The sequence below is a fragment of the Pelodiscus sinensis genome, chromosome 4, assembly GCF_049634645.1.
Source record: "Pelodiscus sinensis isolate JC-2024 chromosome 4, ASM4963464v1, whole genome shotgun sequence".
NCBI classification, from domain to species: Eukaryota; Metazoa; Chordata; order Testudines; family Trionychidae; genus Pelodiscus; species Pelodiscus sinensis.
The window spans coordinates 130,517,046-130,531,806 of NC_134714.1; the positions used below are offsets into that span (position 1 = coordinate 130,517,046).

General features: G+C 52.4%; 2 protein-coding genes across 14 annotated transcripts in view; one reads left to right on the plus strand and one right to left on the minus strand.

Annotated features, from left to right (window-relative positions):
• The window catches only part of LOC102461287 (uncharacterized), a 35,840-nt gene extending 23,970 nt beyond the window's left edge, over positions 1–11,870 (minus strand). The window contains exons 1-3 of one of the 6 annotated variants that reach the window (XM_075928996.1): positions 11,427–11,585; positions 11,091–11,190; positions 6,837–8,064 (exon numbers count right to left, since the gene is read on the minus strand). In XM_075928996.1, the coding sequence (XP_075785111.1) occupies positions 6,837–8,064; positions 11,091–11,154 (1,292 nt within the window). In that variant the 5' untranslated portion in view covers positions 11,155–11,190; positions 11,427–11,585. Of the gene's footprint in view, positions 1–4,257; positions 8,065–11,090; positions 11,191–11,426; positions 11,586–11,658; positions 11,769–11,832 lie in introns of those variants that run through there. The other 5 variants (XM_075928992.1, XM_075928990.1, XM_075928993.1 and 2 more) reach the window with 5 other exon arrangements.
• LOC102460317 (uncharacterized) lies at positions 11,666–14,761 on the plus strand. Of its 8 annotated transcripts, XM_075929040.1 has the most exons (4): positions 11,851–11,869; positions 12,607–12,694; positions 12,956–13,070; positions 13,403–14,761. In XM_075929040.1, the coding sequence occupies exons 3-4, from the start codon at positions 12,992–12,994 to the stop codon at positions 14,692–14,694; spliced, it is 1,371 nt and encodes a 456-aa protein (XP_075785155.1). In that variant the 5' UTR covers positions 11,851–11,869; positions 12,607–12,694; positions 12,956–12,991; the 3' UTR covers positions 14,695–14,761. The 8 variants fall into 8 exon arrangements, with proteins under 8 accessions (XP_075785156.1, XP_075785153.1, XP_075785157.1 ...); XM_075929041.1 differs by lacking the exons at positions 11,851–11,869; positions 12,607–12,694 and adding an exon at positions 11,666–11,782 and having other exon boundaries at positions 12,955–13,070; XM_075929038.1 differs by lacking the exon at positions 12,607–12,694 and having other exon boundaries at positions 11,738–11,869.

Here is a 14,761-nt window from a genome sequence, read left to right on the forward strand (position 1 = left end):
GAGGAGTCCTGTGGCACCTTATAGACTAACTGAAGTGTCGGAGCATAAGCTTTCGTGGGCATCTGACGAAGTGGGTCTTTGCCCACGAAAGCTTATGCTCCGACACTTCAGTTAGTCTATAAGGTGCCACAGGACTCCTCGCCACCTGGGCATGATTTTTCTGAAACAAAGTACTTTCTTTATTCAGTGTTACCAACCTTCCATAACTGAAATTCATCTAAACGTAAATGAAAGCAAAGAGTGAGCCCTCTGCAGAACCCTTGGACACTCTGTTCTGCTTGCAGGGCTGTCACTGACTGCATTCTGAAACTTTACATCTCTAAAACATTCATACCACACACCTTTATTAACCCAGACAGACAGGCACACATTCATTAAAGCTATTGCTAGGACTGTGTAACCTCCGGCAGGCACATTTGAACCTGTGACCTCTAGAGTTCAGTGTAGAGCTACTACTGCTTGAGCTTTAAAGCCACTAACTGGGGGTGGGGTGGTTCATATGCTTACTCCCCATACTCTTCTTTTCCTCTCTTCTGTGTCAGGCTCCTTCTGGCCTGTCCCTGGTTCTGCATCTGCCCCAGTTTCTGCTTCTTTCAAGTCTTTTCAGTTTCTTTCTTCTGAGCTGATCTTTCCCGGACTTCCTAACTTGACTGACTTTGGCCTGCTTTTCTTCAGCTTTACCAGCCACTGGAACCTTTCAGAGTGGCTCATTTCCTGCCATGAGCATATGCTATCCGCCAGTCACTGTTAAACCTCCTTGGATTGATCTGTCTAGTCCTATGACTGTTGCTAAATCTGGCTGTCAATCAAATGTGTAACATAACAAGCCTTCTCATCCTAATGACTTAACCAACCAACCAACGGAGGTGCTAATTGTTCTTATCAGCCTTTTGTAACTACTTGGACCATCTACTCTCTCTCTTTTTTGCCCTCCTCCTTTTCTGTCTCCCCTCACCCCTCTTATTCTTGGATCTGGGCTTCTAATACTCTAGTCATCTGAAGAAGTAGCTTTTGCTCACGATATCATCCACATGTTTTGTTAGTCTTTAAGATGCTACTAGACTATTTGCTGGTTTTTTAAGTTTTTCCTGTTACAGACTGACTTGGCTACGCCTCTGAAGCTTAGTATTATGGTCTGTGTACTATTATGGTCTGGTGCCCCTCACCTAATTTTGGATTGAGTATGCCTATTTGACCCTTCCCTGCAGCATTGGATTGATCATTTATGGGTCCTATCTACACTTGTCTGCCTGCCAATTTAGGCCAGATTGAATCTGCTATTTCATTCTTCTTCGCTGTGCGCCAACATTTTACACCTACCAACTTACCAAACTAGTAAACTTTAAACAAATACCTCATCCCATTCCACATGTATCCAGGTGTTAATTTATGCATCTTAATGTAAAGGTCTTCTCTTGCCACTCAATATCTTATCAATTCAGTGAATTTTACTTTAGTTCTTCCCCCATGTTTGGTTAATGGCTGCAAAACACCATGTTCAGTGCTATGCTTAAAAAACAGAACAGAGCAGCTCAAGAAATCTTTTATCAATGCAGGATCGTGCTCACTTGGGCATGTATTAGAATTTGGTGGGGGCCAGTCAGGGCTTTCACCACTTCCCAAAGGACCTAAAGAGCTATGTTAGATTGTTCTGCAGCATCAATGCAAAGCAGTACAGCTTACAACACTTACCTTTTGGATTGCATTGTCTAGCTTTTAAGGGGAGGCTCAAAAAAGCAGGTGACTAAACTGTAACACCAGGTGGTGAGTTCCTCTTTGGGACTCAACGTCTAGTTGTCAGCCAGTACCAAGCAGCATCCCAGGACTTGATCCTATGGCCGGTTTTGCTCGACAGCTTCATTAATGACCTGGCTGAGGGGATGGATTGCACCCTCAGCAAGTTTACAGATGACATTAAGCTAGAGGGAGAGGTAGATCTGCTAGAGGGCAGGGATAGGTTCCTAGACAAGTTGGAGGATTGGGCCAAAAGAAATCTGATGAGGTTCAACAAGGCTAAGTGCAGAGTCCTTCACTTGGGATGGAAGAATCCCAAGCACTGCTATAGGCTGGGGACCGACCGGCTAAGCAGCAGTTTGGCAGAAAAGGCCCTGGGGATTACAGTGGATGAAAAGCTGGATATGAGTCAACAGTGGGCCCTTGTAGCTAAGAAAGCTAACAGCCTATTGGGCTGCATGAGTAGAAGCATTGCCAGCAGACTGAGGGAAGTGTTTTTCCCCTCTATTCAGCACTGGTGAGGCCACATCTGGAATACTGCATCTAGTTTTGCCCCCACTACAAAAAGGATGTGGAGGCACTGGAGAGAGTCCAGCGGAGGGCAACAAAATGATTCGGGAGCTGGAGCACATATGACTTATGAGGAGAGGCTGAGGGGTTTGGGTTTATTCAGTCTGCAGAAGAGCAGAGTGAGGGGGGGATTTGATGGCAGCCTTCAAATACATGAAGCGAGGTTCCAAAGAGGACGGAGAGAGGCTGTTCTCAGTGGTGACATGGCAGAACAAGGAGCAATGGTCTCAAGTTGCAGTGGGGGAGGTCTAGGTTGGATATTAGGAAAAACTATTTCTCTGGGAGGTTGGTGAAGCGCTGGGATGGATTCCCTAGGGAGGGGGTGGAATCTCCATCTCTAGAGGCTTTTTTAAGGCCCAGCTTGGCAAAGTCCTGGCTGGGAGAATTTAGTTGGGGTTGGTCTTGCTTGGAGCAGTGGGTGGGATTAGATATTTTCTGGCTTTTGTGGATGGCATTCTTAGGCACTTCTCCCTCCCCATGCATTGCACGGGAAGCCACAGGCAGGGGGTGAATCTCCAGCTGTTGAGGGGCTAGTCTGTGGCCAGCCCTACACCCACCCAAGGACCTGTCCCCTTTCCCTGCTGGAGCCCCCCTCCTGCCCCAGAGCACAGGGAGGGCAGCATGTGGCTGTTCCAGCTCTGGAGTGGGCAGGCAGGTGGTGTGGGGTCCCTTGATCCCTGAATGCAGGGTGGGTGGGTGACATGCAGCCCCTCTCAGGCACAGGACATGAACAGCTGATTTGCATGTTCCAGCTCTGGGAGGGAGCGGAGCAGGATCAGAGAGTGAATCAGCGGATTCGCGGTGCTTTGAAAGTGCTGGGGGTGGGGCGGCAGGTTGCCCACCTCGGTCCAGATTGTACCTTGAGAAATGTCACAGTGGGGAAAAAGTTTCTGCCATTATCGAATTTCACCTGTAGATGTTCTTTCAAGGCTGGTTTCTACTCTTAGGGTGCATTTATACAGCACCCTTACCTTGAAATAAGTGACGCAATTTGTGCTACACCACTTGTGTAGCTTATTTTGAGGTAATTTCAAAGTAGCTTATTTAAAAATTAAATTTAGAAATAAACAGCTATTCCGAAACTTCTCTTACTCCTAGAATGAGGTTTACAGGGAAGTTGGAATAGAGAGCCCGAAATAATGGGCTTGCCATGAAGACGCGGGATAGCTTTTTTGGTGTACTCTGGTATCCGAAATAGTATTGCAGTGTAGATGTACCCTTAGTGATTCTGGTACTAATCCGGATTTACCTCACTGATGTCAATGGAGTAGGGTTGGATTCTGTTCTCAGTTGAAGAAGTTTATACCTACAGTAAATCTGCTGCCTTCACTGGAGTCACTCTGCATGTATTCTGGTTTGAGATCATAATCAGGTCCTTTGAATTACTGTGTTTATATGTGAGAAACACAATCGAGACTAACTCAGCAGCAGCCTGGATTAAGCATATAGTTTACAACTGTTACCTGGCTCTATGTTGTAAAGGAACAAACACAGACTAGAACAATTAAACCTGTTTGCTAATAAGAACAATCAGAATCTGGCCATGGACACTGCGGGGGTCGCTCTAGATTTACACTGGAGTTAGGCAGAACAGCATCTGCCCCTAATGTTGATGCAATCAGAGATTATAGAAACTGAGCTACATTTAGACTCCCCACCATTTTCTTTGTTTCCCATTAATCTTTTCCAAGAACCAGAGACCCACCACACACAAAGACTGAGGATACTGAATGCTCCACCGTAAACCCATTTTACCATGAAGCAGCCTAGGCACTGGGATTCAAACCCTTCATACAGGCCTGTGAACTCCTACTCTCCCCTTCCAAGGACCTCATTTCACCCACAGAATCCCTCCCTCTGCAGACCTCTCAATTCCCCACAGCTGTGATTTTTCTGGACTTCGCAGACCACCAAACAAACAAAAATAAAAAACAAACCAACCAACCACACACCATCTTTTAGCTCCAAATATTTATTGTGACCTCTTAGACCTAACTACAGGAAGCTCCCGGCACAGATAGAAAAATAGCATTACTAAAAAGGAAAAAAAGATACAGTAGTAAAAAAAAAATCACCCCTACACCAAATGTTAGATTAATTCAAACATCCCTCCCATAAAAGCTACATAGTGAGAAGGCCCCGATCTATCCATAAGTAGATTTCCTGCAGTAAGTCTCTCTCCACATCTTGTAACCTTGACTGAAATGGCTGGAGAGACAGCTCTGCATTATGACACCTCAAAAGCTGCAGGAGAGAAATCTTTGGGTTCTGACACCTCAGGAAGCCACGGCAGAAAGATCTCTGGGTTGTGAGGGAAAGGTCCCCCTTTTCCCTGTGACAATGAAACCATGCCAATCCCTCTACTTCCCCTCTCTGTGATGAGAAAGGTCCTCAAATTGAAATACACCCACCCTCCCAACAACAAAAACTTAAAAAATTACCTAAAATGGGCATTTGAACAGCAGTCACTTCTCTAAAGCAAGATGGGTTTCCTTTGGTTTTAGAAAAGCTTTCCCCATGTGAGTCAAAGGAGCAAATAACTGACTTAAGGAGAGGGTGGGTGGAGGACTTGGCTAAGGTAACAGAAAGGACTCTGGCTAGTTGCTCTGCAGATTCAGTGGCCACCATTGTCAAAAGCAACAAGTGATTCAGTGTCTCAGTTTTTAGGGGAGTCAAATTGGGGGAACCCCCCCTTGAAAGGAAAGTGACTCCCTAGAAAGCACTGAGTGCTCAACCTCTGAAAATCAGGCTCAGATCAAGCTTTCCAAAAAATAACTAGCTATTTTAGAAAAAAATCGTAGCCGTTTTCTCTCTCTCCAATTCCCCCACTCTGTCAGCCATCACTGCCTCTCCCTGCCCCATCCTGATGCTGGCTTATTATTCTAAAGAGCCTTGGCGGTTAGTCTATTTGCTCCCAAAAGTCTAGAGTTTCATTCTGTCCTCTGGTCCACCCTCTTGACCAATGTTCTAATTTTTCCATCCATGTGCAAACTGAAATTTGTTATGTGCACCAAAGCATGTGTGACAGTGGCACAGCCAGAAGGGCCCACTTGGGTGTGCCCCAACTTCAGGTGGGTGGGCAATGGGAGGGGTGGTAAGACCCCACAACACAGGCCATCTTAAGATATCTTGCACAATGGACAGCCTCTGAGATTGCAATCAAAACCTCCTAGCCCAGCCATGGCCAACCCGAGGCTCGCAAGCCGCATGTGGCTCTTTCCTCCCCCCAGGGTGCAGCTTCCGAAGCCTCCCCGCATGGCTCGTAAGCTGCCCCCGCGCTCCCAAAAATGGCCCTCTCCTCCCAGCTCCTTGTGCTGACCTGGGCAGGGGAGCCATCTGATGTGGCCATGAAAGGGTTGGGCCCAGAATAGGTTGGGCCACACCTGTCCTAGTCCTACATTTGAAATCCACTCTCAGGTTTCACTGCTCAGACCAGTTCTCCAGTCTTTCAGAGACTTCCAAATTATATAACTGAATTTCTTCCGTACAAATCCCAAGCAGACTTATTCTACCCCCCGTCCCCGGCTTTCTTTTGTGCATCATAAAGTAGCAAAATGTAAAAGGTACAATTCCCAGGTTTATTTCTCTTTCCAGGATGCCTTTAAATGTCTTCTCCTGGTTGGCTGAGAGAAACAAGAGATCAACTGTGGCTCTTAATTCTTGCAAACCAGGTGAAGAAAAGACCTAGAGATCTGTGCTCTACAGCTAACACCGAGCAGGAACAAAACAGAGTCATTTCTAGCTTAGACAATTACTCATCAAATACAGCATAATAAGCACTTTTAATCTATGACTCTGAAAGCACTTCAGAAAAATGCTGGGTACCGTTATTCTCATTTGAGGGATGAAGAAACTGAGGCACAGAACTATAATGTGCCAGAGCAAGGCATAGAACCCTGATGGCCAGGCCTCTGCTCTAAACTACACACCTATGCACAACTGCAAACAAACCGATTTCACCTTCTATAACCCCACAAAGCTAGGAAACTAATCCATGGGTCCTGGCTCCTAGCCCCCTGCTCTCAGACCCTACTCCCCTCCCTGAGGACAGAATGCATGAGTCCCAGCTCACAGGCCCTTGCTCTATTTCTATCCCTCGATGTTCCCGAAGTCAGGAGACTCTGTTCCCAATCCCGCTACTCAGAGCGCACAAAGAAGACAAGAGTCCTGATTCCCAGCCCATACCTCACTATCTTTTGCTTATTTCCTCTCTACGCATCCCCATGGCCCACGTCACAGCTAGGCAATTTGCCTTAGCACTTCCTGCCTTTTTGGAATCCATCCGCACTTTTATCCACTGGAGAAAGGAGAGAGGGCTGCAGATCAGGGCACATTGGCTTCCGAGATGGATTGGTGTCTTGCTGAGCAGTGAGGACGGGGAGCGAGGACACCAATTTACCCTCCATAAAGGTGCCCTTGTTCTCCGGGAAGGCACGTCAATGTCTCTTTTTATAGATGCTCCAGTTCCCCAGGGCATGTCAACGTCACCCTCTAGAGAGCCACACCAGTGCTGTCCCCAGCTGGGCGCCTACTTGGAGTGCGTTCTCTGGTGCTTCATGAGAGCGGAGCTGTCTCCAAAGCCCTTCCCGCAGTCCGTGCACTTGTAGGGCCGCTCCCCGGAGTGGGTGCGCCGGTGGTTGTTCAGCTTGGAGCTGTCGATGAAGCACTTCCCGCACTCGGTGCACTTGTAGGGCCGCTCCCCAGTGTGGATGCGCTGGTGCTTCATCAGGGAGGAGTTGCAGCCAAAGCTCTTCCCGCAGTCGACGCACTTGTAAGGCTTTTCACCGCGGTGGATCCGCCGGTGCTCCACAAGGTGGGAGCTGACGCTGAAGCGCTTCCCGCACTCGGTGCACTGGTAGGGCCGCTCACCGCGGTGGATGCGCCTGTGCTGCATGAGCGAGGAGCTCTGGTTGAAGGTCTTGCCGCACTCGGGGCAGCTGTAGGGCCTCTCCCCGGTGTGAATGCGCCGGTGCTTGATGAGGTTGGAGCTCTGGCTGAAGCTTTTCCCACAGTGGTTGCAGCTGTAGGGCTTCTCCCCGGTGTGGATGCGCCGGTGCTGGCTCAGGTTGGAGCTGCTGCTGAAGCTTTTGCCGCACTCAGCGCAGCTGTAGGGCTTCTCGCCCGTGTGGGTGCGGACGTGCTGGGCGAAGGAGCCCAGGCTGAAACTCCTCCCGCACTCACTGCAGATAAAGGGCTGCTCCCCGATGTGGGTGCGGAAATGCTTCACCAGGGTGTAATTGCGGTTGAAGCTCTTCCCGCACTCGGTGCACTGGTAGGGCCGCTCGCCTGTGTGGATGCGCTGGTGCTGGAAGAGGTGGGAACTCTGGCTGAAGCTCTTGTCGCACTGGCCACACTTGTAGGGCCGCTCCCCGGTGTGGATGCGCAGGTGCTCCGTGAGGTTGGAGCTGAGAACGAAGCTCTTCCCACACTCGGTACACTTGTAGGGCTTCTGGCCCGTGTGGATGCGCTGGTGCTGAACCAGGTGGGAGCTCTGCCGGAAGGTCTTCCCACAGTCTGAGCAGCTGTAGGCACTCTCCCCCGGCTGGGCTTGGCTGGGCTCCATCATCATCCTGAAGTCAATCTCATCTTGATAGATTGTGTCTATTTCCTCTTGCCAGCCAGCTCCGCTGTCCTCTTCTTTCTTAACCCTCCAGGACAACTCTTGTGGCTCCACTTCTGTGAGACCTTCCGGCTCTAGATTCTCCTCCTTTATCTTTGGCCCTTTCTGCTTTAGATTCTCCTCCTCTATCTTGGCACCTGCTGGGAGAAAGGGAGAATCCAAGGAGGGCTCATTCACTGTGCTGGAGAGAGGGAGCAGCAAATCTGATGTGTAGGAAATGAATTTTCCCAAACAAATACAGTGTAAATGTTTTACCTTGAGGGAAATTAACCATCAAAATAACTTACCAAGAGTCAAGAGGGATTCTCCATCTTTGGCAACTTTTAAATCAAGATAGGATTTGTTTGGTAAGGATTTGCTTTAGTTCTAAAGCACTTATTTTGGGGGATTTTAACAGCATGACAGTCGGGACTAGATAAATCACATGCTTCTGGCCTTCCGGTGAGCATCAGACACTGAGTGAGACAGGGCAGAACAAATCAGGCAGCCCACTAAAAGATCTCTCACCATGAGAGTGGTGAGGACAAATCGGAGTGCCCATGTCACGTAGGAGAGTGGGACTCATTTCTAGTTTGTCTTATGCTCCTAAAGGCTCAGACTTCAGTCGTCCACTGATAGGAGGATCTGGGAGGTTGTGGGTTTTGTTTGTTTTTTGGAGGAGGGAGGGGGTGAAGCACTGGTGATGGCCATGGCTGGAGATAGAGTCCTGCTCTTCTGTTCATGTGCTGAGGTGCCACCTAACTCTCTCTCTGATGCTTGCCTGGCTGTATGATGCTCCCATGCTCAGTGTCTAGACCAGTGCATGTCTATGCTAGGAAATTATTTTGAAATAACTATTTTGAAATAATCTCATTCCCCAAGGGAAGCAGAACAGATTTCGAAATGAGCAGCCCATTATTTTGAAACAACAGGCTTAGTAGTGTGGGTGCTTCACCATTATTTCAAAACAAGGGGAGTTATGTGGAAATAACTCCATCGCGTAGATCAGAGCTCAGTGGTTCTCAGCCTTTCCAAACCCCTGTACTAGAGATGTTAAATTTTGATGAAGCAGCTACTCACTGCGCCTCTGCCTTTGCATTGTAGTAAGAGCCACCCGCTTGTGCTGGGTCCCGACAGCTGCACCTCTGCTCCAGTCTGTTCTCCCCACCCCCGCACTGTGGAAAGGGTGCTTGGGGGGCACTGGCTTTTAAGCTGGCTCTCCCCAGCACCTGCTCCTGCCTCCGCCCCTTGCTGCCTCTGCTATAGAGATAGCAGGGGAGAGGGGAAATGTGAGTAGTTGACTTGATTACTCTTTTACATCCGTGCCCTGTACCCCTTTCAGGAGTCTGATTTGTCTTAGGTACTCCCAAATTTCTCCTTGCTTAAAAACAACTTGCTTATAAAATCAGACAAAAAAATTAAGAAGTGCCACAGCCACACCATTATGGAAAAAATGGTGCTCTCGTTTTTACCACATACAATAAAAAGCTTTGTTATCTGGCATGTTGTGGGAATTCAGGGGTGCTGGTAAGTCAAAAACTCTGGTTAATTCAGAGGGAGGGAGTTTGGTGTGGAAGGGTTCAGGGCAGGGGATCGGGATTCAGGAACAGTTTTGGGGTGCTGGATACAGGTGGCGTCACCTAGGGTGACTCCTTGTAAGTGGTGACAAACCCCAGCTGCTCCAAGGTGGAGGTGTGGCCAGGCAGCTATGTGCTGCCTCTGCCCACAGGGGCTGCTTCCACAGTTATCATTGGCTGGGAATCACAGCCAATGGGACCTGCAAGGCCATAGCTAAGGGCTGGGCAGCTAAGCACCCCCATGGCTGCTCTGCCACCCAGGAGCAGCAGGGACACATCGCTGCTTGCAGGGAGCCACTCAGACCAGGTAGGAAGCTAGCCAGCCGGCCCCATGCCAACTTGACCCTACTGAAGATCAGAAATGCTGGTTTATAGAGCTTTCTGGTTGGTAAAGTGCTGGATAACCCAGTTTTTATTGTAACGATGAAAGAAATCCATTGGAATACAAACATTGCACTTACATTTTAGCATGCAGAGCAGTATAAATAAGCCATTGCCTGCATGACATTTTTATTTCTATTCACTTTGCTAATGCTTTTCGGTAGCCAATTATTAAACTAGGCAAGTATTAGATGAGTTGATGTGCTCCCTGGAAGACCTCTAGGTACCTCTAAGAACCATGAGAACCGCCAGATATGAGGGGAAGAAAAATTCTCCCCTCCCCCCCCCCCCACTGGCAGAGACTTTGGGGCTTTTTTTCACCTTCCTCTTAGCTTTGAAGGTGTGGATCATCTCTCATTTAAACATTTCCCTGGCATGATGGGTGGAAGAGGGCTCAAACACTGGTGTGCCTTAGTCTTGTTTATTCTCTGTCTGTTGCACATCAGAGTTTAGGCTCCTGTAGGCTATGGCTGCTAGGCTTTGTGTGCAGGTGCCAGGTGGTGTCGATGGCGTGTGACACCCTGGAGGATAGATCAGATTGGTAGAACCCTGCATAGAATCAAATTTGCATCCTCATCTGCACCAATGAGCCAGGGATACCCGTGGATCCAGAATGAGTACCCACCCATTTGCATAGCTCTAAAGTAGGGGAGAAGAATCTAAGGCCCAGGGCTGGATGTGGCCCCCAGCTTGTCTGGATCTGGCCCCCGAAGCTCAGGGCTTCCCTCCACCCCTCACTGGGGAGCCTACACTGGCACGTCCCTGCAGGGCTGGAGCACACAAAATCTACTAGCCCGAGCCCCACTAGGCTCTGGTGTGTGAGGGGAATGTGGGAAGGGTCTTTCTCCTCAGCTGAGAGCCACATAAAGGAGGATTTGTTTTCTTTTTTGTTTGTTTCTCCCTTGGATGTGGCCCCAGACTGATTTTTCTGTGGGTCAGCAGCCCAGCCCTACTCCACAGGTAACGAGGGTGGGGGACTTCCTGGCTGAGGGTGGGGGAGTGCCTGGTGGCTTTGCTGGGCCTCTCCAACGCCTACACATGGCCACAGGAACCTCAATAATTCAACACCAACTTTGCCGCTTCGTGGCACCTTTGGGGATTGCTGCCAGGGGCCCTAGGAGTTTGGGGTGCGATTCTCTGGTCCTGATCCCCCCAAGAGACCCCTCCTGGCCTTTCCCTGCGACAGATCCAGCCCGGCCTGCAGCTCCCGCACGGGGAAACTTCCTCACCTGCGCAGGCCCCGCCGGGGCTCTCCTGCGGCCCCGGGACACGCGGCTCTTCCTCCGGCTCCATCTGGGAGATCCCGGCGTGGGGGCCAGGGAGTCCTGCCTGCAGGGGGGAAGAGGGGGACGCTCTGGTTTGGAAATGGCCCTGCAAGGAGCCACCCCCAGGCCGGGGGGGGGGGCCTTGCTGGGCTCAGCTGCCCAGACCCCCCCGCTGCTGGGAGGGGGCGACTCTCCGGCCCCACTGGGGCTCCGAGCCCCGGGTCCCCGCGGCCGCTTGCTCCGGGCAGCGGTTTCCCGCCTGGGCTGCTGGGTCCCCCCCCTGCCCGCAGCGCCGCTCACCGGCCGGCCGGGGCCTCCAGGGGCTGCGGCCGGGGCGCGCCCTGCGCACACGCGGGGCCGGGAGTCGGGCTCGGGAGCGGGCGCGCCCGGAGCGGAGCCAGGAGGCTGGACAGGAAGGTCCCTGCGCTATTCCAGCCCCCTGACGGCGGCACCATGTGCTCCGGGAAGGGGAGGGCGGTGGGGCCAGCCCGGCTCTCCCCACGCGCCGCCGCCCGCGCAGTTTGGTTCCCACCCGGAGCCGGGGGAGCGGGGCTCGCCGGGGGCGCAGCGCGCAGCGCGCAGCGGGGCTGGCTGAGGCTTCTCCGCGGTGCCGCGCAGGGAGCGAGACCCGGCGCTGCCCGGGCCACACAATGCGGGGGGGGGGGGGGGGGGTGTAGGAATCCTTGTGGTGCCTGTGGGTGCGCACCCGGCGCGCCTGTGTGCGGTCCTTGCGTGGAGTGCGGGTGCGTAATTCCTGTGCGGGTGTGAGTGGCCCTTGTGTCGGCGCGGGGCATCCGTGCGAGTCTTGTGGGTAGATGCAGGTGCAGTCGGGGAAGGGGTGTAGTCCTGATGTGAGTGCAAGCTGTGCATGTGCGGTCAGTGTGCGCACACACAATCCGTGTGAGAGTGTGGGGGCTGGGTGGGAATTCCGTGAGGGTGGGGGCTGGGTGTGCAATCAGTGTGTATGTGCAATCCGTGCGAGTGTGTGGGCTGGGTGTGCAATCAGTGTGTATGTGCAATCCGTGCGAGTGTGTGGGCTGGGTGTGCAATCAGTGTGTATGTGCAATCTGTGCGAGTGTGAGGGCTGGGTGTGCAGTCCGCGTGGGTGTGTGAAATCAGGGTGTTTTTGTGTCTGTACCGAGTGTGCACATAATATGTAGCCAGAGGAATTTACTGGGGATGTCACAGAGTATACTGGGGTCCCGTGTGTACAGTATAATGTTGCATAGATCTGATGGACAAGGAAAGGTTTTGTGTGTGTAGGCAGAATATGTGAGTGTGCATAAGTGTGTGTGTGAGTGAAAAGCAGAGGTGTGAATCTGTGCAGCCAGCGTGTGCCTGAAATCAGCGTGTGCAGTTTCTGTGACCTGTGTGTGCGTGTGAGACAGGCCAGAGGGGAGTGGGAAGCTGGGGTTGGCACTTGCATGGAGGGAACATCAGGAGTTAAACCCACCAGTTTCCTAATCCCTCCCCTTTGCAGGCGGGGCCATAAGGGAGGCTGTAAATAGTGCAGGGATTTTCCTGTCCCTGGCTCCTGGCCTGGTTCCCTGTCCCTTGGTGTGCTAGCGGTAAGTCCTGGCTGCATCCCAGGGGTAGGAGGGCACCACCCGGTCAGGCGGGTGATGAGCAGGGCACAGGGAAGAGGCAGCTAGAGGAAGTTCTTAGGCTAGGGAGGGAAACAGCAGCAGAGGCAGGAAATTGCAGCCCTGCAGTGCCCCTCCTCCCCCACCAGCTATGGATGGGGCAGGAGTTCTGGGCAGAGGTGCTCTTTGAAGGGTTTCATGGTTGTTTTTCAAACCAGGGCTTCTCTTTTTTTCCCTTCCTGACAGACAGGATTCCTGGCCCTGGACTCCGGGGTCTTCTGGATGGAGCATGGAGAAGAGCAGAGCATCCGGGATCTCCAGGGCTCCCAGGAAAGGGAAAACTTGACTGTCATTTGCACAGGTAAGGAGCCTTGGGACCCTCCACAAACCAGCACCCCAGGGTGCCACACTAGAGCCATAGAAGGAGCCGTTCTGGTCTAGTCTGATGTCTTGCCAAACCTTGGCCAGAGATTCCCCCCCTCCCCCCCAAACCCGTAGGGCGAGTCAGCGAGAGATGTGAGGTAGCAAAACAGCAGCAAAAGGTTCCCAGCAAGCCACTAGAGTCTTCCACATGTCACACCTGGCTCCCACCTCTCATGGGAGCCCTCCCCTCCTGTCTCCCAGCCTTTCTCTGAGGGCTTGGAGGAGGGGCCAATTCTGCTGTGGGAAAAACCTGGATTCTCTGTTTCCCAGCAGATGCAGGAGAGAAGGAGACTCCCCAGCAGGAAGGGTGTGTGGGAGCAGACACACATGCGCTGTGCCAGCGTCCCAAGCGGAGAGCTGCTGGCAGGTCAGGATGGAGGCAAGGAGACCCCCTGGGGGAGACCCTTAAGGAGTGTGATGCTTATGGGATCCCAGAAAACATCATTATACTGGAAACCACCTACATGGGAGAGAGATCCTATAAATGCCTTGACTGCGGGAAATCCTTCAGCCAGAGCTCCCATCTGGCTCAGCACCAGCGCATCCACACTGGGGAGCGGCCCTACTGCTGCCCCGACTGCGGTAAATCCTTCAGCCAGAGCTCCCACCTGGTCCAACACCGGCGCATCCACACCGGGGAGCGGCCCTTCCCATGCAGCGAGTGCGGGAAGTGCTTCAACCGCAGTCACACGCTGGCCAAGCACGCCCGCACCCACCTAGGCACGCAGCCCTACATCTGCCCCGAGTGCGGGAAGAGCTTCAGCCTCAGCTCCCTCCCTCAGCACCTGCGGTCCCACTTACCGGGGAAGCTCCACCCCTGCCCTGATTGCGGGAAAAGCTTCAGCAGCAGCTCCAATCTGGCCCAGCACCAGCGCACCCACACAGGGGAGCGGCCCTACCAGTGTCCCGACTGCGGGAAGGGCTTCAGCCAGAGCTCCAACCTGGTGAAGCACCAGCGCGTGCACACGGGGGAGAAGCCCTATGCGTGCAACGAGTGTGGGAAGAGCTTCACCCAGAGCTCCACCCTCCTCCAACACCGGCGCATCCATCGGGGCGAGCGCCCCTACCAGTGTCCCGAGTGCGGGAAGCGCTTCGGCCTCAACTCGTCGCTGGGGAAGCACCGGCGCATCCACACCGGAGAGCGTCCCTATGCCTGCCCTGAGTGCGGCAAGAGCTTCAACCTGAGCGCCAACCTCCTCCAGCACCAGCGGATCCACCGTGGGGAGCGGCCCTACGCCTGCCCCCAGTGCAGGAAGTGCTTCAATCTGAAATCCACCCTGGTCAAACACCTGCGCACCCACACGGGGGAGAGACCTTATCAGTGCACCCAGTGCGGGCGGAGTTTCATCGACAGCTCCAAGCTCAGCAAACATGCAAGGACCCATGTGGCAGAGAAGCCTCCCCAGGAGGGGCAATGGGCTGCCGGGGGCCAGGATCAGAGGAGCGGAGTCGTTGGCCCTGCTGCGACTGCAGCTGGAATAGTGGTACCAGTTCTGGGGCCCGCCTTTCAAGAAGGATGTAGACAAATTAGAGAGGGGGCCGAGAAGAAGCGTTCTGAGTAGGGCTGTACCAAATTCATGGTCCATTTCGATCAATTTCACAGTCATAGCATTAAAAACATGTCAGCTA

What these genes read in the sequence shown, in the direction of transcription:
- LOC102460317 (XM_075929036.1), top strand. An exon ending in CTTGACTGTCATTTGCACAG is followed by an intron (nt 13,071 to 13,402) that starts GTAAGGAGCCTT and finishes TCTGTTTCCCAG; the next exon opens with CAGATGCAGGAGAGAAGGAG.